Genomic DNA, 20,479 nt, shown 5'->3' with positions numbered 1-20,479 from the left:
AATTTCTGCAATAAGTCTTCCTCATTTGCTGTCCAGGCCCTGAGCAGCAGTCAGATCACATCACACCTGTCAATAACCCATAGTGGCTCCTAACCTCTCCCAGAATAAAAGCCAAAGCCGTTACAATGGCCCATGTGGTCTTACACAACAGCGTTTAGGGATGTGGAAAAGAGGGTGTTGGCTGGGGTGATGGAGGTGACCAGGTCACCTATCTTCAGCTGGGCTGGGGCTTATGATGCAGTGGCCAGTGGCCATTGAGGGTCCCTAGGGTCCATAAGAAAGGGCAAGTCCTAATGTACAAGCACTTTCCTATAGTTTTGTATTTTCCAATGTCCCACTGGCCAGAGCAGGTCACCCAGCCAGGCTGATTCCAGGGCTGGAAAGTAGAGTCCATTTCTTGCTGGGAGGAAGGACAAAGCCAGATGGCAGAGGGTGAGTGTATAGGGAGTGGTGAGTACGTGGCCATTGTTGAAGTTTACTACCCTGGGTTAAGTGTTACAAGTACCAGTGGTGGGTAAATCTCTAGGGATGATTGCATAAAAGAAAATCAAAAGGTCTAGATGGTTGGAGTATTGCATTAAAAAGATGAGGAATACTACATGCATTCACTTTCTGGAATCTGTGTTTAAATGCCATACACTTTAAAATCTAATCTGCTTGCCCTCTGATTTGGAGAGAATTAACCCAGAAATTATCCAGGTTCTTTAGGGCTCCAAGACATTCTAAAAAATAAAGGTGAACGTTGAATTTAACCAGCTGACAGTTGTTCTTGGATTATGATCAACCAGCCTGTGGCAGCAGGGCACATGCTGACAACAAGCCTCAGGTTCTCTAAGTTCTCCCACCACCACAATGTTCAGCTATAGTGAACTCATAGAAACCATGTGTCGGGGCCTCCAACTTCGCCAAGCACCATAACAAGTTTGAGTTGTGAAAAAATTTTCTCTACTCAAAATTGTGAAGAGAAACGGCAACGTTTAAATTACCACATATTTGTCTTTGAAGAACTTTGCAACAACTTCATTGACTGTTAAATTTAGATTCATAAAAATCTAAATAACGGCCGGGCGCGGTGGCTCAGGCCTGTAATCCCAGCACTTTGGGAGGACGAGGTGGGCGCATCACCTGAGGTCAGGAGTTCAAGAACAGCTTGGCCAACGTGGTGAAACCCCGTCTCTACTAAAAATACAAAAATTAGCTGGGCGTGGTGGCGGGCGCCTGTAATCCCAGCTACTCGGGAGGCTGAGGCAGGAGAATCACTTGAACCCAAGAGGCAGAGGTTGTTGTGAGCAGAGATCGCCATTGCACTCCAGCCTGGGCGACAAGAGTGAAACTCTGTCTCAAAAAAAAAAAAAAAAAACAAAAAAACAAAAACTAAATGACATTTGAAAGCAATTTGTAGATTTTCACACTTCCTAAGAATTCTCAAAGATGCCAAAAACAAAAATCACAGCCACTAGCAATTTAAATGACTTCCTCGTAGCCAAATAAATCCTAAGGTAAAATTATAAACATTCCCTTAAATTCAAATTTTATAAAAAGAAAGATAACGGGGAATGGAGGGTGAATTATTGTGTTTGATATATTTGGCGGTGAAAAATACATATATTACGTGCTGTTTAGGGTCCACTGAGAGTCATAAAACTGACCCTAGTGACCGAGCTACCGGAAAGACTTGGCAAGGGCCTAGCGAGCTCGGTTATCTGCGTTTTCCAGGTGGGGCAGCCCAAGACCCTTATCAGACCCAGAGAAGCTGGGTTTCCGCCCAAAGCCCGGCCCCAAACCACCGATTTCCGACCTTTCAACCTACTTTGGCAGAGCAAGAGTTTCCGCGGGAGACTCCCTGCTTCCCTCTGCCCAGGTCCCCTGAGGAGAGTGCGGTACTGAGTGCTGAGTATTGAGTGCTGAGTAAGGGGTGCCGAGTGCCAAGCACTGAGTAACTGGGGGAGGGGAACCATGCAGCTGTCATAAATAATTAGCTCCTGTGAGGAACAGGAACTCCGAGACTGCGGCCGGGCCAGGTGGGCAGAGGTCGCAGCGCCCTCGCCGCGTTCCCCGTCCCCATCCGACGCCAGGACAGCGCCTCCTTAACTGGGGTAGCCCCTGAGAGCGTGGGCGGAGCCCCGCCCCGCGACCTCAAGGCCCCGCCCCCTCGGCACCTCCCGGCCCAGCAGCTCGGAAGACCGCGAGGCGCGTTTTTCTGACGCATTGGCGCCTCTCGTCTGACGTATCCCTGCCCCGCCTCCTCCCCTCCCTGCCCCGCCCCCGCCCCGCCCCCGGCTGCGCGGCGCCCGCCGTCCCTCAGTCAGAGCTGCTCGTCTGAGGCTGCTGAGGCGACGGCCGGTGTCGTGGTCGCGGTACCTGTTCCAACACGGCTCGCGGGCCCGTGCCGGCTCCGGTCCCCGGCGCGGCTGTCCGAGCCCCTGCGGCGGGCGGGCGATGGTGTGGCGGAGCACGCGGACGCGGGCGGCGCGGCGGCGGGCATGAAGGAGGATGGAAGGGCAGGACGAGGTGTCGGCGCGGGAGCAGCACTTCCATAGCCAAGTGCGGGAGTCCACGGTGCGTGGGGACCGAGGCAGCCCTGACAGCCCCGCGTGCCCGCCCGGGCCCTCCGTCCCCGCCCCCGCGCCCCCGGACCCCTCACCTCCGGGCCTGCGCCTCGCGCCTCCCGCCCCGGCCTCTGCCGCTCTCCCTCCCCACCCCTCCTCTCCCCTCCTCTCCCCTTCCCTCCCCTTCCCTCCCCACCTCTCCTCTCCCCTCCCCTCCCCACCTCTCCTCTCCCCTCCCCTCCCCTTCCCTCCCCTTCCTCTGCCTGCCCCCCGCTCCGCTCTTGCCTCCCCTGCCCCCTTGCGCTCCCTCGGTTCGAGCCCCGACCCCGCCCCCGCCCCGCGGCCTCAGTGCTGCCCTTCCCTTCCCGCGGGGAGGGCTGCGGTGCGCGCCGCGCTCTGGGATCCCAGGGGCTTCCTCTCTGGGCGGGTGTGCGGCTCGCGCCTCGGGGTGTGGACGGCGGCCCCCCCGGTGCGCGCCCCCGCGCTCCGCCGCCAGGCCAGGTAGGCAGGTGGATGCGCAGGCGTCCCGGAGAGCCTGGGTGGGCCCGGCGGGTCCGGGAAGGGCCGGGCTGCGCGGAGCCCGCCCGCCTCTCGCGTTTGGACCCGGCCGGTTACCTTGTCCCGGTCAACACCTCCTGCCCTCCTGGCGCCTCACGTTTCCATCCCTCTTTCATCTCCCCCAGCCCCCACGTGGGTTGAGTTCGAAACCTTACCGTTTGGGATGAGAATATTGGTTATTTATGGGAGTGAGGACCTCAGCAAAAGTCCATTTTGCTATGGAAGCAACTTCTTAGGGAAGCAGCTTCTTTTTTGGCCCATGTTCCATGTGTGCTGTTGGCAGGAGTCAGGAAGCGGACTTGACCTTGGAAAGTCTACTTTGATGTTTTTATCTTTTCATGATGCTCTAGAATGTATTGTAATTGGGTTTATCTGTGTTTTCATAACTGTTGTAAAATATGTCAATTTTTTATGTTTATATTTACGCCTCTCCTAAGTTGTCTACGATTCAGTCACACTTGGTTTGAGGTGAAAAAATTCTCCTTTAGAATTATCTAATTTGTGTACTCACTGATCTTGAAAATTGAGAATCACTTTGGAAGTCATACTTTGAATAAAGAGGACGTATAAAGTCTGAGCTGGTGGAATTTGAGTTAGTGGAATTTGGTACACATTTAGTTGTAATTTTTATAATTGAAGCTAAAATACACAGAGATAAGTTCATGTAATCATACATGTACCCTTCAGATCATTTCATACTAAACACGCCTGTGTACTCCTGAATCCACCAGGAGTTTGAGACCGGTCAGCCTGGGCAACATAGTGAATCCCCATCTCTACCATTATAAAAAATAAATAAATAAATAAGCACAATTTTACTAGGATCCCAGAGACTGATTCCTTTCCCCCTTCCAATTGCTTTCTCCTCCACCAAGGGTAAACGTTGCCCTGGCTTCTAATATCATAGATTAGTTTTTGCTTAGTTTTGAACTTTATGTAAATGGAATCTTACCGTATATACTCTTTTGTGTCCAGTTTCTTGTACAATGTGAAATTTCTCCATGTTGTATGTGGTTATAATTCATTCTCGGTGCAGTAGTTGTGTGACTATAGCACAATTTATTTTTCATTTTACTGTTCATGGGCACTTCAGTAGTTTCTAGGTTTTGGCTATGAATATATATATGTGTATATATGTGTATATATATGTGTATATGTATATACGTGTGTGTGTATATATGTATGTGTGTGTGTGTGTGTATATATATATATATATATATATATTTTTTTTTTTGTGATGGAGTCTCGCTCTGTCTCCCAGGCTGGAGTGCAGTGGCACAGTCTCGGCTCACTGCAACCTCTGCCTCCGGGATTCAAGTGATTCTCCTACCTCAGCCTCCTGAATAGCTGGGATTACAGGCGCACACCACCACACCCAGCTAATTTTTCTATTCTTATAAGAGACGGGGTTTCTCCATGCTGGCCAGGCTGGCCTTGAACTCCTGACCTCAGGTGATCCACCTGCCTTGGCCTCCCAAAGTGCTGGGATTACAGGCGTGAGCCACCACGCCGGGCTGGCTATGAACTTTTTGTACATAGCTTTTGGTGGACATGTTTGTGCATTTCTGTTGGGGATAGCCCTAGGAATGGAATCCCTAGGTTAAAGAGTGTGCGTTTGTTCATCTTTAGTAGATAGTTTAAAACAATTTTCCAAAGTGGTTGTACCAGTGTACACTTCCGCCAGTACTGACAGTCTCAGAGGTGTGATTGTTACTCATCTTTATCAATACTTGGTATTTTCTGTCCTTTTTAATTTTAGTCATTCTAGCAAGTGTGTTATAGTGTTCATCATACAAATAATTTTAATTTGCATTTTCCTGATAACTAATGAATTTGAGCACCTGTGTTTATTAGCCATTTGGAAATCTTTTGTGAAGGGTCAAATTTTTTTCCCCATTTAAAAATTAAGTTTATCTTTTTAATATTGATTTCCAAGGTCTTTACAGAATAACTTGTATTATATTGTTATACAGGTGGATATGATTTCTTTGTCAGAAATATATACTGCACATATTTCTTTCCCACTCTGTGGATGCCTTTCACTTTTAATGATATCTTCTGATGAACAGAAATTATTAATTTTAATATAGTTCAATTTATTAAAATTTTTTTGAGTACTTTTTATGTCCCGATTAAGAAATCTCTGCTTACTCTAAGACTGATGTTCTCTTGTTCTTTTCTCTAAGTGCTTTATTGAATTACTCTTCTCATTTAAATTTGCAATCTATTTCGAATTTATTTTTTTGTGTCTGGTGCAAGGTAGGAGTCATATTTTTTTCTCCCACAGGAATGTCCAATTGCTTCAGCACTATTTAGGACTTTTGTCACAGATAGGTAACTGTATATTCATAGGGTTTAATTTTGGACTTTATGCGGTTTTATTGGTCTATTTGTCTTTAGTTTTATTATTTTTTTAAATTTGAGACAGGTTCTCACTCTGTTGCCCAGGCTGTAGTGCAGTGGCGCAATCATGGCTCACTGCAGCCTTGACTTCCAAGGCTCAGGCGATCCTCCCACCTCAGCTTCCCAAGTAGCTGGGACTACAGGCTTGAATCATATAGGTGTGCACTAACAGACCCAGCTAATCTTTTAATTTTTTGTAGAGGTGAGGTCTCACCGTGTTGCCCAGACCTGTCTCCTGGGCTCAAGTGATCCTCCTGCTCTTTGGCTTTACTTTTAATTAATTAGATATTCTAGAATTTGGGTTGAGAAAGGGACACATGCTAAAACAGTCCAGAGCTTTGTCTACTCCCCTGAAAACAGTTTTGGTACCGATTATAGAGTTCTTTAGTTCTGACTCTCCTCACCCCTGTTTCCCTCAACCCAGTACCCCTGCCTGGTTGAGTCTACTCCATCTTCTACAGAACCAGCGCAGACAGTGACCAGGCTCAGGGTTCCCAGTCTTTGGCATTTCTTTCTCAAATGATTTATATTTAGAGTGAATGTAAATACTTTTTCTCTAAGACCTGTTGCCAATTTTTAAAATTATTCAATTCTTTCTGATTTTGCTACATAATGCTATAATTGCTTAACTTTTTTATCATAATAAGATATATATATAACATGCAATTTACCATATCTAAATATACAGTTCAGTGGCGTTAAATACATTCACATTGTTGTGCAACCACCACCACTATCCATTTCCAGATCTTTTTCATCAGCTGAAACTTGATACCCATGAAACAGTAACTCTCCATTCCTCACTCTCTCCAGCTGCTGGTTCTGCCTATATGAATCTGACTATTCCCAGTTGAACCATACAATATTTGTCCTTTTCTATCTGGCTTATTTCACTTAGCATAATGCCTTCAAAGTTCACCTGTGTTGTAGCATGTGTCAAAATTTCTTTCTTTTTTTTTTTGAGACAGAGTCTTTCTCTGTTGCCCAGGCTAGAGTGCAGTGGCGTGATCTTGGCTCATTGCAACCTCTCCCTCCCTGGTTCAAGCAATTCTCCTGCCTCAGCCTCCCGAGTAGCTGGGATTACAGGCGTGCGCCACCACACTTGGCTAATTTTTGTATTTTTAGTAGAGATGGGTTTCACCATGTTGGCCAGGCTGGTCTCGAACTCCTGACCCCAGGTGATCCACCTGCCTCAGCCTCCCAAAGTGCTGGGATTACAGGTGTGAGCCACTGTGCCTGGCCTCATTTTTTAATTTTTTGTAGAGATGGGGTTTTTGCTATGTTGCCCAGGCTGGTCTTGAACTCCTGGCCTCAAGTGATGCACCCACCCTGGCCTCCCAAAGTGCTGGGATTACAGGCGGGAGCCAAGGTGCCTGGCCCAGAATTTGTTCAGGCTGAATAATATTTTCTTTTTGTGTATACTGTATTTTGCTTACCCATTCGTTCATCAATTGACCTGAGTTGTTTCTGTTTTTGGCTATTGTGAATAATGCTGCCGTGATCATGGGTGTACAAATATCTATTAGAGTCCCTGCTTTCAATTCAGAAGTAGAATTGCTGGATCATATGATAATTCTATGTTTAATTTTTTTTTTTTTTTTTTTTTTTTGAGACAGAGTCTCGCTGTGTCTCCCAGGCTGGAGTGCAGTGACTCAATCTCGGCTCACTGCAAGCTCCACCTCCCAGGTTCACGCCATTCTCTTGCCTCAGCCTCCCGAGTAGCTGGGACTACAGGCACCTGCCATCATGCCCAGCTAACTTTTTGTATTTTTAGTAGAGACGGGGTTTCACCATGTTAGCCAGGAAGGTCTTGATCTCCTGACCTTGTGATTCGCCCGCCTCAGCCTCCCAAAGTGCTGGGATTACAGGCGTGAGCCACCACGCCTGGCCTCTATGTTTAATTTTTTGAGGAACTGCCATGCCATTTTCCACAGAGGCTGTACCATTTTATATTCCCACTAGCAAGGAGCTAGAGTTTCTGGTTCTTCCGCATCTTCACCAACACACATTGTTTTGTTTTTCTTCTTTTTTTTAAAATGGATGTGAAATGGTATCTGATGCTGGATTTGATTTGCATTTCCCTAATTATTAGTGAAGTTCAGCATTGTTTCATGTGCTTATTGACTATATGGACATCTTCTTTGGAGAAATATCTGTTCTTTGCTTGTTTTTGAATTGAGTTGCTTGATTTTTGTTGTTTAGTTTTAGGAGTTCTTTATATATTCTGAATATTAACCCCTTATCAGACATGTGATTTGCAAACACTTCTCGCCCATTCTGTAGGGTTGCCTTTTTACTCTATTGCTAGTGTCCTTTGATGCACAAAAGTTTTTAATTTTGTAGTCCAATTTATCTGTTTTTTCATTTGTTGCCTGTGTTTTTTTGTGTCGTATCCAAGAATTCATCACCAACTCTGGCATCATGAAGGTTTTCCTCTAAGAGTTGCATAGTTTTAGCTCTTATGTTTAGGTCTTTGATCCATTGTGAATTAATTTTTTTGTACAATATAGTGTTTAACTTTTTTTTTTTTGAGATGGAGTCTCACTCTGTCGCCAGGCTGGAGTGCAGTGGCACAATCTCAAGGCTCACTGCAACCTCCGCCTCCCGGGTTCAAGCAATTCTCCTGCCTCAGCCTCCCGAGTAGCTGGGACTACAGGCGAGCGTCACCACGCCCAGCTAATTTTTGTACTTTTAGTAGAGACGGGGTTTCACCATGTTGGCCAGAATGGTCTCAATCTCTTGACCTTGTGATCTGCTGCCTCGGCCTCCCGAAGTGCTGGGATTACAGGCGTGAGCCACCGCGCCCAGCCTAGTGTTTAACTTTTAAATACTCATGTAATAATTTTGTCTTTTGTGTTATGAATATCTCATAGTTCTCTTGTCAGTTGCTTTAGTGATCATATTTGACTTTGGCTATTAGTATCAGGTAGTAATGATCGATTTCCTTTCTTTTGAGAGCTAGCTATGAAATCCTAAGGCTGCCAACTAACTGAGTATACCCTCTCTTGGCTAAGGGGACCCCAGGAAACCTTAAAAACTGAATTCCCAACCAGAATGGATGGGACATCTGACACGCCTCATTATACCCACTCCCTTTTGAGGTTTAAACACAGCTGACCAGCATTAATGTTAAAATAGAGATCTGAAGACTGAGAGAACAGACTCTTTGTGGCAATAAAATACCAAACTGTGAACAAGATGTAGGGCCATGCCAGGCAAGGGTTAAGTAAAGCATCCCCTTAAAGAATAAACTGGTTCTAACTGCCTCAAGGTGTTTCTTTTTTTCTAGCGGCTAAACAAGCACTGGCCTCCAGATAAGCAATATTAAGATAACTGCAGCTCACTCACTGCCAGACCCTAAGTGATCCCCACTCCCCTGTTCCACAAGCCATAACTATAGCTTTGATTGGACAAGAGACTGATTTCAGTAACTTTCTCCTGATAAGAGCACTGAGCATGAACTGGTTCTGGCCAGTTTACAGAGGCTGTGCACTTCAGTGCCTTCATGTCCCTGCTTCGCCATCTGACTACAGGGCCTCATTGTAATCCTTTTAGATGTTAAGTCTCCACCCACAAGTGAATATGGATAAGTATGTAACATACATGTTTATTCAGCCTGCATGTGCATGACCTCCCCCGCTTTGTGAATATTCATAGCTCCTCCTATAACCTGTTAAATATGTAAACTTGGCCAACCCGTTCAGCATAAATCCCTGTTCTATCCTCCCTCGAAGGTCTGTTTCTGTGCTCTGCGGGAGGATGCTTCCCAGCTATCAGGATTGCCACCTTGTAGGCTGTGACTCTTTACAGAATTATTTTTGAGGCCGAGTGTGGTTCCGTCACTCAGGCTGGAATGCTGTGGCACAAACACGGCTTACTGTAGCCTCTATCTCCCAGGCTCAAGAGATCTTCCTACTTGAAGGAAGTCTTTTTTTTTTTTTTTTTTTCTTTTTTTGAGGCAGAGTCTCACTCTGTCACCCAGGCTGGAGTGCAGTGGCACTATCTCAGCTCACTGCAACCTCTACCTCCTGGGTTCAAGCAATTCTTGTGCCTCAGCCTCTTGAGTAGCTGGGATTACAGGTGCCCACCACCACGCCTGGCTAATTTTATTTATTTATTTATGATATGGAGTCTCACTCTGTCACCCAGCCTGGAGTGCAGTGGCACAATCTCGGCTCACGGTAACCTCTGCTTCCCGGGTTCAAGTGATTCTCCTGCCTCAGCCTCCCAGTAGCTGGGATTATAGGTGCCTGCCACCATGCCCGGCTAATGTTTTTGAATTTTTAGTAGAGACAGGGTTTTACCATGTTGGCCAGGCTAGTCTCAAACTCCTGACCTCAAGTGATCCTCCTGCCTTGGCCTCCCAAAGTGCTGGGATTACAGGTGTGAGTCAATGCGTCTGGCCATTTTTGTATGGACAGGTTATTTCCGTGTTACCCAGGCTGGTCTTGAACTCTCCTGGCCTCAAGTAATCCTCCTGCCTCAGCTTCCCAAAGTGCTGGAATTAGAGGTGTGAGCCACCATGCCCGGCCTGGCTGCGCAATCTAAATTCTTCCTTATCCTAGGTATGGCTTAAGCTCCCCTCTTGGCTAGAATATTTTTGGAACCAAGTCTGGGGTTGACTGGGACTTTTTTTTTTCTTTTACACGGAGTCTCGCTCTGTCACCGATGCTGGAATGCAGTGGAGCGATCCTGGCTCACTGCAACCTCCGCCTTCCAGATTCCAGTGATTATCCTGCCTCAGCCTCCCAGGTAGCTGGGATTACAGGCGCCCGCCACCATGCCTGGCTAATTTTTGTATTTTTAGTAGAGATTTTGCCATGTTGGCCAAGCTGGTCTCGAACTCCTGACCTCAGGTGATCCGCCCCTGCCTCGGCCTCCCAAAGTGCTGGGATTACAGGCATGAGCCACCGTGCCCGGCCAGACTGGGACTTATACAACAGAGATTTTAGAACCTTCCCATTTAGTTGGCTCCTTTTAGGCCAAATGGGAGGTGGGGAGATAATGGGGATAGAAGGAATTATCCTTCACCTACTGCCTCTCTAGATGAGTTTACCTGCTGTTTTCTACTGGTGTCTTGCCCTCAACTCTATGGCTTACCCTTTATGCAGGAGATAAAAAACTTTAGTCCTTCCCACTTGGGAATAGTGGTTGGGCAGAAGGTGGGAACTAATCACCAATCTTGTATGTAAGTTCAGAATGCAGTTATCTTGGAGTCTGTAGTCTTTTCTGACCTTTGTCATTGCCCTCCAGCCAAAGACCTCCAAGAGCACACCTGTAGTTGGACAAATTGGGCTTATTGCATATTGCAGTGAGTTCCATGGGGAACTGTGGGGTGTTTCAGTAACTTTTCAAATGGGATTTGGGCTTCTACTAGGTAGTTTGGGAAGGGTTTAAGGAAGTGAGGCTTTGATCTGTATGGGTTGCTGTTAGGAAGCTGGAAAAATTCTGTAATTGGATAGCTTAAGAAATCTTTTCTAGAAGGAAAGAAGACTGGAATAAAGCTAAAGCTGTAACTGGTAAAGAAGCAACAGTCATTCCTGTTAGCCAGGATAGAGAGTTGGTCATTTCTGTGATTTGGACAATGTTCATGGTTTTTTTTTTGCTTGTGTTCAGGAGTGATTACAGAGTGGTCTTGTTTAGTCTTTATCCATCATGGTCTTGTCTGATATTGATGTTCTCTGAAATTGTTGATGTTCAACAGAAGAGTCAGTCATCAAGGCCTAGGTGTGTGCCTTGCTCTGAGTTGTTAGCCAGTTTACAGCAACCAACCAAGGCCCAGCTGTGATATTACCAGGCCAGCTCCCAGATGTCAGGGGCTGCATTTCTTTTTCTCACGTGGTTGTAAAGTCTTCTAGTGGAATGATGTATTAGAAACAAATCCAATAGCCAACATACGTTGAAGTGATTTTCTAACATAGAAGAGCAAAAAGGAATGGGATAGAGGTATAGAGGTTTCATTTGTATTTGACTTTTCTAAACTGGGTTAAATCAGCTTCCCCTCTGCGGTAGGCAGCATAATGGCCCCTGAAGTTGGTAATCCATGTGGTAATCCCTGGAGCCTGTGGTATGTTACTTTACATGGGTAAAGGGATTTTGCAGATGTGAGTATGTTAAAGGGGAATTACCCTGAATTATCCAGGTGGGCTCTATGTGATCACAGGGTCCTTATAGGAGAGGCAGGAGGGTCAGAGTCAGAGGAGATGTGATGACAGAGGCAGAGTTGGAGTGATGCCCTTTGAGGAAGGAGGAGGGACCATGAGCCAAGGAGTGTGGGCGGCCTCCAGAAGCTAGAAACGTCAAGGAAATGAATTCTTTCCTAGAGTCTCCAGAAGGAACCAACCTTGCTCACACCTTGATTTTAGCCCAGTGAAACTCAATAAATTTGTGTTGTTTTAAGTCACAAAGTTTGTGTTATTTGGTTACAGCAGCCATGGGAGATTCCTACTCCTTCATCAGGAGGCTTTGACTTTCACTGCTGTCCCTGTATATCTTACCACTCCATAGTTGTGTACTTGAGGTTAAAGGAAACTGGGACATTGTAATTACATTTGAGATAATTTTTCATGTCTTCCTATTCTGTCCTCCTTTTTTTTTCTGAGATGGAGTCTTGCTCTGTTGCCCAGGCTGGAGTGCAGTGACACGATCTTGGCTTACTGCAGCCTCCGCCTCCCGAGTTCAAGCAATTCTCCTGCCTCAGCCTCCCAAGTAGCTGGGATTACAGGTGTGCACCACCACACCTGCCTAATTTTTGTATTTTCAGTAGAGACAGGTTTCACCTGTTGGCCAGGGTGGACTTGAACTCCAGACCTCAGGTGATCTGCCTGCCTTGGCTTCCCAAAGTGCTGGGATTACAGGTGTGAGCCACCATGCATGGCCCTGTCCTCCTTTTTTAAACTTGATTGTATTGCAGTAAGAATACCTAATGTGAGATCTACCCTCTTAACAAAATTTTTTTTTTTTTTTTTCAGTCAGAGTCTCGTACTGTCTGTCGCCCAGGCTAGAGTGCAATAGCGTGATCTCGGCTCACTGCAACCTCCACCTCCCAGGTTCAAGTGATTCTCCTGCTTCAGCCTCCTGAGTAGCTGGGATTATAGGCGTCTGCCACCACGTCCAGCTAATTTTTTGTGTTTTTAGTAGAGACGGGGTTTCACTATGTTGGCCAGCTAGTCTCGAACTCCTGACCTCGTGATCTGCCTGCCTCGGCCTCTCAGAGTACTGGGATTACAGGCGTGAGCCACTGCGCCCAGCCCCTCTTAAATTTTTAAGTGTGCAATTATATTGTTGATTATAGGTACAATCTTGAGTGTCCTCAAGATTCATCTATATTGTTGCATTTTGCAGAATTTCCTTTTTTTTTCCCCCTTGAGATGGAGTCTCGCTCTTTTTCCCAGGCTGGAATGTGGTGACTGCAGCCTTGACCTCCTGGGCTCAAATGATCCTCTCACCTCAGCCTCCTAAGTAGCTGGGACTACTGGCACCCACCGCCATGCCTGGCTAATTTTTTGTTTATTTTTTGTAGAGACAATGTCTCACTATGATGCCCAGGCTGGTCTCAAACTCCTGAGCTCAAGTGATCCTCCTGCCTTGGCCTCCCAAAGTGCTGGGATTATGGGCATGAGCCATCATGCCCGGCTGAGTGTCCTTTTTTCAAATATTTTTAAAGGTGAATAGTATTCCATTGTATACCACATTTTCATTATCCATCCGTTAATAGACATTTAGGTTGTTTCCACATCTTTGCTATTGTGATTATTGCCTCAGTGGATATAGGAGTGCTAATATCTCTTTGAGATTGCGATGGTGATTCTTAGGATAAATACTCAGAAGGGAGATTGCTGAATCATATGGTAGTTTTGTTTTTAATTTTTTCAGGAACCCACATATTTTCCATAGCAGCTGCATCATTTTGCATTCTCACCAACAGTGTGCAAGGGTTCCGATTTCTCTTCAGCCTTGTCAACACTTGTCGTCTTCTTTTTTTTTTTTATCATAGCCATCCTAACAGGTGTGAGGTGATATCTCATTGTGGTTTTGATTTACATTGCCCTGATAATTGGTGACATTGAGCATTTTTTCATATACATGTTGGCTGTTTGTATGTCTTTAGAGAAATGCTTTATTCAAGTCCTTAGCCTGTTTTTTAATCAAGTTACTAGTTGTTTTTACTTTTGTGCTATGGGAGTTTCTTAGATATTTTGGATATTAACCCCTTTTCAGATATACAGTTTGTAGATATTTTCTCTCATTTCCATCACTATGTTGATTGTCTACTTTGCTGTACAGAAACTTTTTAGTTTTATGTATTCCCACTTACATATTTTTGTTGTTATTGCCTGTGCTATTGATGTTATATCCGTGAAATCATTGCCAAGGCCAGTGTTGTGAAGGCTTCCCTCTGTGTTTTTCTCTGAGAGTTTTATAGTTTCATGTTTTATGTTTAAGTCTTTAATCCTTTGTAAGTTGATTTTTGTGTATGGTGTAAGAGAAGGCTGTATTTTTTGAATGTGAATCTCCAGTTTTCCCAACACCATTTGTTGAGGACATTTTTCTTTCCCCGTTGTGTATTATTTGCAGCCTTGTGTAAGATCAGGTGACTGTACATAAGTGGATTTATTTCTGGGCTCTCTATTCTGTTCCGTTGTTCTATATATCTGTCTTTATGTCAGTACCATACTATTTTGATAACTAGCTTTGTGTAATAATATATTTTGAAATCAGGAGGTGTGATGCCACCACCTTTGTTCTTTCTCCAGATTAATTTGGCTATTTGTAGTCTTTTGTCATTCCATAAGGCTTTTAGAATTATTTTTTCTATTTCTGTTAAAAAAAAATGCCACTGGGGGCTGGGCGTGGTGGCTCATGCCTGAAGTCCCAGCACTTTGGGAAGCTGAGGCAGGTGGATTGCCTGAGGTCAGGAGTTCGAGACCAGCCTGGCTAACATGGTGAAACCTCGTCTCTACTAAAAATATAAAAATTAGCCGGGCGTGGTGGCGCATGCCTGTAATCCCAGCTACTCGGGAGGCTGAGGCAGGAGAATCACTTGAACCCAGGAGGCAGAGGTTGCAGTGAGCTGAGATTGTGTCACTGCACTCCAGCCTTGGTGGCAGAGTGAGACTCTGTCTCAGAAAAAAAAAAATACCATTGGGATTTTGATAGGGATTGCATTGAGTCTGTAAATTGCTTGGGTATTATGGATATTTTGACAATATTAAATCTTCCAATCCATGAACATAGGGTATCTTTCCCTTTGTCTGTGCCTTCTTTAATTTCTTTTTTTTTTATTTTTAAATTTTTTGTTTCCATAGGTTTTAGGGAAACAGGTGGTATTTGGTTACATGAGTTAAGTTCTTTAGTGGTGACTTGTGAGCTTTTGGTGCACCCATCACACAAGCAGTATATACTGAATCCAATTTGTAGTCTTTTATCCCTCACCCCTTTCCCACCCTTTCCCCCTGAGTCCCCAAAGTCCATGTGTCATTCTTATGCCTTTGCATCATCGTAGCTTAGTTCCCACTTATGAGTCAGAACACGCGATGTTTGGTTTTCCATTCCTAGGTTAATTCACTTAGAATAATGGTCTCCAATCCCATCCAGGTTGTTGTGAATGCCATTATTTCATTCCTTTTTATGGCTGGGTAGTATTCCATAGTTACATATACCACAGTTTCTATATCCACTTGTTAATTGATGGGCATTTGTGTTGGTTCCACATTTTTGCAACTGCACATTGTGCTGCTATAAACGTGTGTGCAAGTATCTTTTTTGTATAATGACTTCTTTTCCTCTGGGTAGATACCCAGTAGTGGTATTGCTGGATCAAATGATAGTTCTACTTTTAGTTCTTTAACAAATCTCCACACTGTTTTCCATAGTGGTTGTACCAGTTTACATTCCCACCAGCAGTGTAGAAGTGTTCCCTTTTCACTGCAACCATACCAACATCTATTATTTTTTGTTTGTGATTACAGCCATTCTTGCAGGAGTAAGGTGGTATCACATTGTGGTTTTGATTTGCTTTTCCCTGATCATTAGTAATGTTGAGCATTTTTTCATAGGTTTGTTGGCTATTTGTATATCTTCTTTTGGGAATTGTTTGTTTATGTCCTTAGCCCACATTTTTTTATTTTTATTTTTATTTTTTTGAGACAGAGTCTCACTCCGTCACCCAGGCTGGAGTGCAGTGGTGTGATCTTGGCTCACTGCAAGCTCCACCTCTTGGGTTCATGCCATTCTCCTGCCTCAGCCTCCCGAGTAGCTGGGACTACAGGCACCCGCCACCATGCCTGGCTAATTTTTTGTGTTTTTAGTAGAGACGGGGTTTCACCATGTTAGCCAGAATGGTCTCAATCTCCTGACCTCAGAATCTGCTCGCCTCGGCCTCCCAAAGTGCTGGGATTATAGGCGTGAGCCACCGTGCCCGGCCAGTTAGCCCACTTTTTGATGGGATTGTTTGTTTTTCTCTTGCTAATTTGAATCCATTGTTGATTCTGGATATCGGTCCTTTGTCAGATGTATAGATTGTGAAGATTTTCTCCCACTCTGTGGGTTTTCTGTTTACTCTGCTGACCGTTCCTTTTGTCATGCAAAAGCTCTTTAGTTTAATTAAGTCTCAGCTGTTTATCTTTGTTTTTCTTGCATTTGCTTTTGGATTCTTAGTTACAAAATCTTTTCCTAAGCCAGTGTCTAGAAGGGTTTTTCTGATATTATCTTCTAGAATTTTTATAGTTTCAGGTCTTAGATTTAAGTCCTTAATCCATCTTGAGTTGATTTTTATATAAGGTGAGAGATGAGGATCCAGTTTCATTCTCCTACATGTGGCTTGCCAATTATCTCAGCACTATTTGTTGAATGGGGTGTCGTTTCCCCACTTTATGTTTTTGTTTGCTTTGTTAAAGATCAGTTGGCTGTATTTGGGTTTATTTCTGGGTTCTCCATTCTGTTCCGTTGGTCTGTGTGCCTATTTTTATACCAGTACCATGCTGTTTCGGGGACTATGGCCTTATAGTATAGTTTGAAATCAGGTAATGTGATACCTCCAGATTTGTTCCTTTTGCTTAGACTTGTTTTGGCTACGTGGGCTCTTTTTTGGTTCCATATGAATTTTAGGATTGTTTTTACTAGTTCTGTGAAGAATGATGGTGGTATTTTGATGGGAATTGTGTTGAATTTGTAGATTGCTTTTGGCAGTATGGTCATTTTCACAATATTGATTCTACCCATCCATGAGCTTGAGATGTGTTTCCATTTGTTTGTGTCATCTATGATTTCAGCAATATTTTGTAGTTTTCCTTGTAGAGGCCTTTCACCTTCTTGGTTAGGTATATTCCTAAGTGTTTTATTTATTTGCTTTTTTGCAGCTGTTGTAAAAGGGGTTGCGTTCTTGATTTGATTCTCAGCTTGATGTATAGGAGAGCTACTGATTTGTGTACATTAATTTTGTATCCTGAAACTGCTGAATTCATTTATCAGTTTTAGGAGCTACTTGGAGGAGTCTTTAGGGTTTTCTAGGTATACAATCATATCATCAGCAAACAGCAACAGTTTGATTTCCTCTTTACCAATTTGGATGCCCTTTATTTCTTTCTCTTGTCTGATTGCTGTGGCTAGGACTTCCAGTACTATGTTGAATAGAAGTGGTGAGAGTGGGCATCCTTTCCTTGTTCTAGTTCTCAGAGGGAATGCTTTCAACTTCTCTCCATTCAGTATTATATTGGCTGTGGGTTTGTCATAGATGGCTTTTATTACATTGAGATATGTCCCTTGTATGTAGATTTTGCTAAGGGTTTTAATTATAAAGTGATGCTGGATTTTGTTAAATGCTTTTTCTGCGTCTATTGAGATGATCATGTGATTTTTGTTTTTAATTCTGTTTGTGTGGTGTATCACATTTATTGACTTGCGTATGTTAAACCATCCCTGCATCTGTGGTATGAAACCCACTTGATCATGGTGTTACCTTTTTGATATGTTTTGGATTTGGTTAGCTAGTATTTTGTTAAGGATTTTAGCATCTGTCTTCATCAAGGATATTGGTCTGTAGTTTGCTTTATTGGTCATGTCCTTTCCTGGTTTGGTATTAGGATGATACTGGCTTCATAGAAGGATTTAGGGAGGATTCTCTCTTTATCTTGTGGAATAGTGTCGATAGGATTGGTACCAATTCTTCTTTGTCTGGTAGAATTCAGCTATAAATCCATCTGGTCCTGGACTTTTTTTTGTTGGTAATTTTTAAAATTACCATTTTAATCTTGCTGCTTGTTACTGGTCTCTTTGGGGTACCTAATTCTTCCTGATTTAAGCTAGGAGGGTTGTATCTTTCCAGGAATTTATTCATCTCTTCTAGCTTTTCTAGTTTATGTGTCTAAAGGTGTTCATAATAGCCTCGAATCCTCTCTTATTTTCTTGGTTAATCTTGCTAATGGTGTATCAGTTTTATTTATCTTTTCGAAGAACTAGCTTTTTGTTTCATTTTTCTTTTGTATTTTTTTTTGTTTGTTTGTTTCAGTTTCATTTAGTTCTGCCCTGATCTTGGCTATTTCTTTCTTCTGCTGGGTTTGGGTGTGGTTTGTTCTTGTTTTTCTAGTTCCTTGAGGTGTGACCTTAGATTGTCTATTTGTGCTCTTTCAGACTTTTCGATGTAAGCATTTAGGGCTATGAACTTGCCTCTTAGCACCACCTTTGCTGTATCCCAGAGGTTTTGATAGGTTGTGTCACTATTATCATTTGGTTTGAAGAATTTTAAAATTTCCATCTTGATTTCATTGTTGACCCAATGATCACTCAGGAGCAGGTTATTTAATTTCCATGTATTTGTCTGGTTTTGAAGGTTCTTTTTGGAGTTGATTTCTAGTTTTATTCCACTGTGGTCAGGGAGAGTACTTGGTATAATTTCAATTTTCTTAAATTTATTAAGACTTGTTTTGTGTCCTATCATATGGTCTGTCTTGGAGAAAGTTCCATGCTCTGATGAATAGAATATATATTCTGCAGTTGTTGGGTAGAATGTTCTGTAAATATCTGTTAAGTCCATTTGTTCCAGGGTATAGTTTAAATCCATTGTTTCTTTGTTGACTTTCTGTCTTGATGACCTGTTTAGTGCTGTCAGTGGAGTATTGAAATACCCCAGTATTATTGTGTTGCTGTCTGTCTTATTTCTTAGGTCTAGTGGTAATTGTTTTGTAAATTTGGGAGCTCCAGTGTTAGGTGCATATATATTTATGATTGTGATACTTGCCTGTTGGACAAGGCCTTTTATCATTATATAATGTCCCTCTTTGTCTTTTTTAACTGCTCTTGCTTTGAAGTCTGTTTTGTCTGATATAAGAATAGCTACTACTGCTCACTTCTGGTGTCCATTTGCATGGAATGTCTTTTTCCACCTTTACTTTAAGTTTATGTGAGTCCTTATGTGTTAGGTGAGTCTCTTGAAGGCAGCAGATAGTTGGTGAATTCTTATCCATTCCGCAATTCTGTATCTTTTAAGTGGAGCATTTAGGCCATTTACATCCAATGTTAGTATTGAGATTTGAGGTACTATTCCATTCATCGTGCTATTGGTTGCCTATATACCTTGTTTTTTTTTTTTAATTGTATTTTTGTTTTATATGTCCTGTGAGAATTATGCTTTAAAGAGGTTCTGTTTTAATGTGTTTCCAGGATTTGTTTCAAGATTTACAGCTACTTTTAGCAGTTCTGGTAGTTCTGGCTTGGTAGTGGCAAATTCTCTCAGCATTTGTTTGTCTGAAAAAGACTGTATCTTTCCTTCGTTTATGAAGGATAGTTTCACTGGATACAAAATTTTTGGCTGATAATTGTTTTGTTTAAGGAGGCTGAAGATAGGGCCCCAGTCCCTTCTAGCTTGTAGGGTTTCTGCTGAGAAATCTGCAGTTACTCTGGTTTTTCTTTGTAGGTTACCTGGTGCTTTTGCCTCACAGCTCTTAACATTCTTTCCTTCATCTCGACTTTTGATAAGTTGATGACAATGTGCCTAGGAGATGATCTTTTTACGATTAATTTCCCAAGTGTTCTTTGAGCTTCTTGTATTTGGACGTCTAGGTCTCTAGCAAGGCCCGGGAAATTTTCCTCAGTTATTCCTCCAAATATGTTTTCCAAACTTATAGATTTCTCTCCTTCCTCAGGAATGGCAGTTATTCTTAGATTTGGTCACTTAACGTAATCCCAGACTTCTTGGAGGCGTTGTTCATTTTTTCTTACTTTTTTCTTTCTCTTATTCATTTTTCTTTGTCTTTGTTGGCTTGGGTTAATTCAAAAAGCTTCTCTTTGAGGTCTGAAGTTCTTTCTTCTGCTTATTTGAGTCTATTGCTGAGACTTTCCAGAAAATTTTGCATTTCTCTAAGTGTGTCCTTTATTTCCTGAAGCTTTGATTGTTTTTTATTTATGCTGTCTGTTTCACTGAAGATTTCTTTCCTCATTTCTTGTATCATTTTTTTTGATTGTCTTAAATTGGACTTCACCTTTCTCTGGTACCTCCTTGATTAGCTTAATAACTGATCTTCTGAATTCTTTTTCAGGTAAATCAGGGATCTCTTCTTGGTTTGGATCCATTGCTGGTTAGCCAGTGTGATATTTTTGGAGGTGTTAAAAAACTTTTTCTTTGTCGTATTACCAGAATTGTTTTTCTGGTTCCTTTTCATTTGGGTAGGCTATGTCAGAGGGAAGGTCTAGGGCTCAAGGCTGCTGTACAGATTCTTTTTGTCTCCCGGGGTGTTCCACAGATGTAGTACTCTCCCCCTTTTTCTAAGGATGTGGCTTCCTGAGGGCCGAGCTGCAGTGATTGTTATCTCTCTTTTGGATGTAGCCACTCAGGAGGTCTACCAGGCAGGGCTGGTACTGGGGTTGTCTGCACAGAGTCCTGTGATGTGAACCATCTGCAGGTCTCTCAGCTGTGGATAACTGCACAGCATTTGTGAGAGGTGACAGCGTGCTGGCGGTCCTCGGGGCCCTCG

The 20,479-nt window shown here is 43.3% G+C and overlaps 1 protein-coding gene across 24 annotated transcripts in view; it reads left to right on the top strand.

Annotated features, from left to right (window-relative positions):
• Positions 1–2,248: 2,248 nt before the first annotated feature.
• Positions 2,249–20,479, top strand: part of LMBR1 (limb development membrane protein 1) — a 209,937-nt gene continuing 191,706 nt past the window's right edge. For 18 of the 24 annotated variants that reach the window (XM_009444432.5, XM_001148120.8, XM_063815864.1 and 15 more), the window contains exon 1: positions 2,249–2,559. In XM_009444432.5, the coding sequence (XP_009442707.2) occupies positions 2,494–2,559 (66 nt within the window). In that variant the 5' untranslated portion in view covers positions 2,249–2,493. The remainder of the gene's footprint in view (positions 2,560–20,479) is intronic. The other 6 variants (XM_063815873.1, XM_063815867.1, XM_054655415.2 and 3 more) reach the window with 3 other exon arrangements.

Source organism: Pan troglodytes, chromosome 6 (assembly GCF_028858775.2).
Source record: "Pan troglodytes isolate AG18354 chromosome 6, NHGRI_mPanTro3-v2.0_pri, whole genome shotgun sequence".
NCBI classification, from domain to species: domain Eukaryota; kingdom Metazoa; phylum Chordata; class Mammalia; order Primates; family Hominidae; genus Pan; species Pan troglodytes.
Note: the sequence above shows the minus strand (reverse complement) of the source record. Positions and strands in the feature narration are given on the sequence as shown.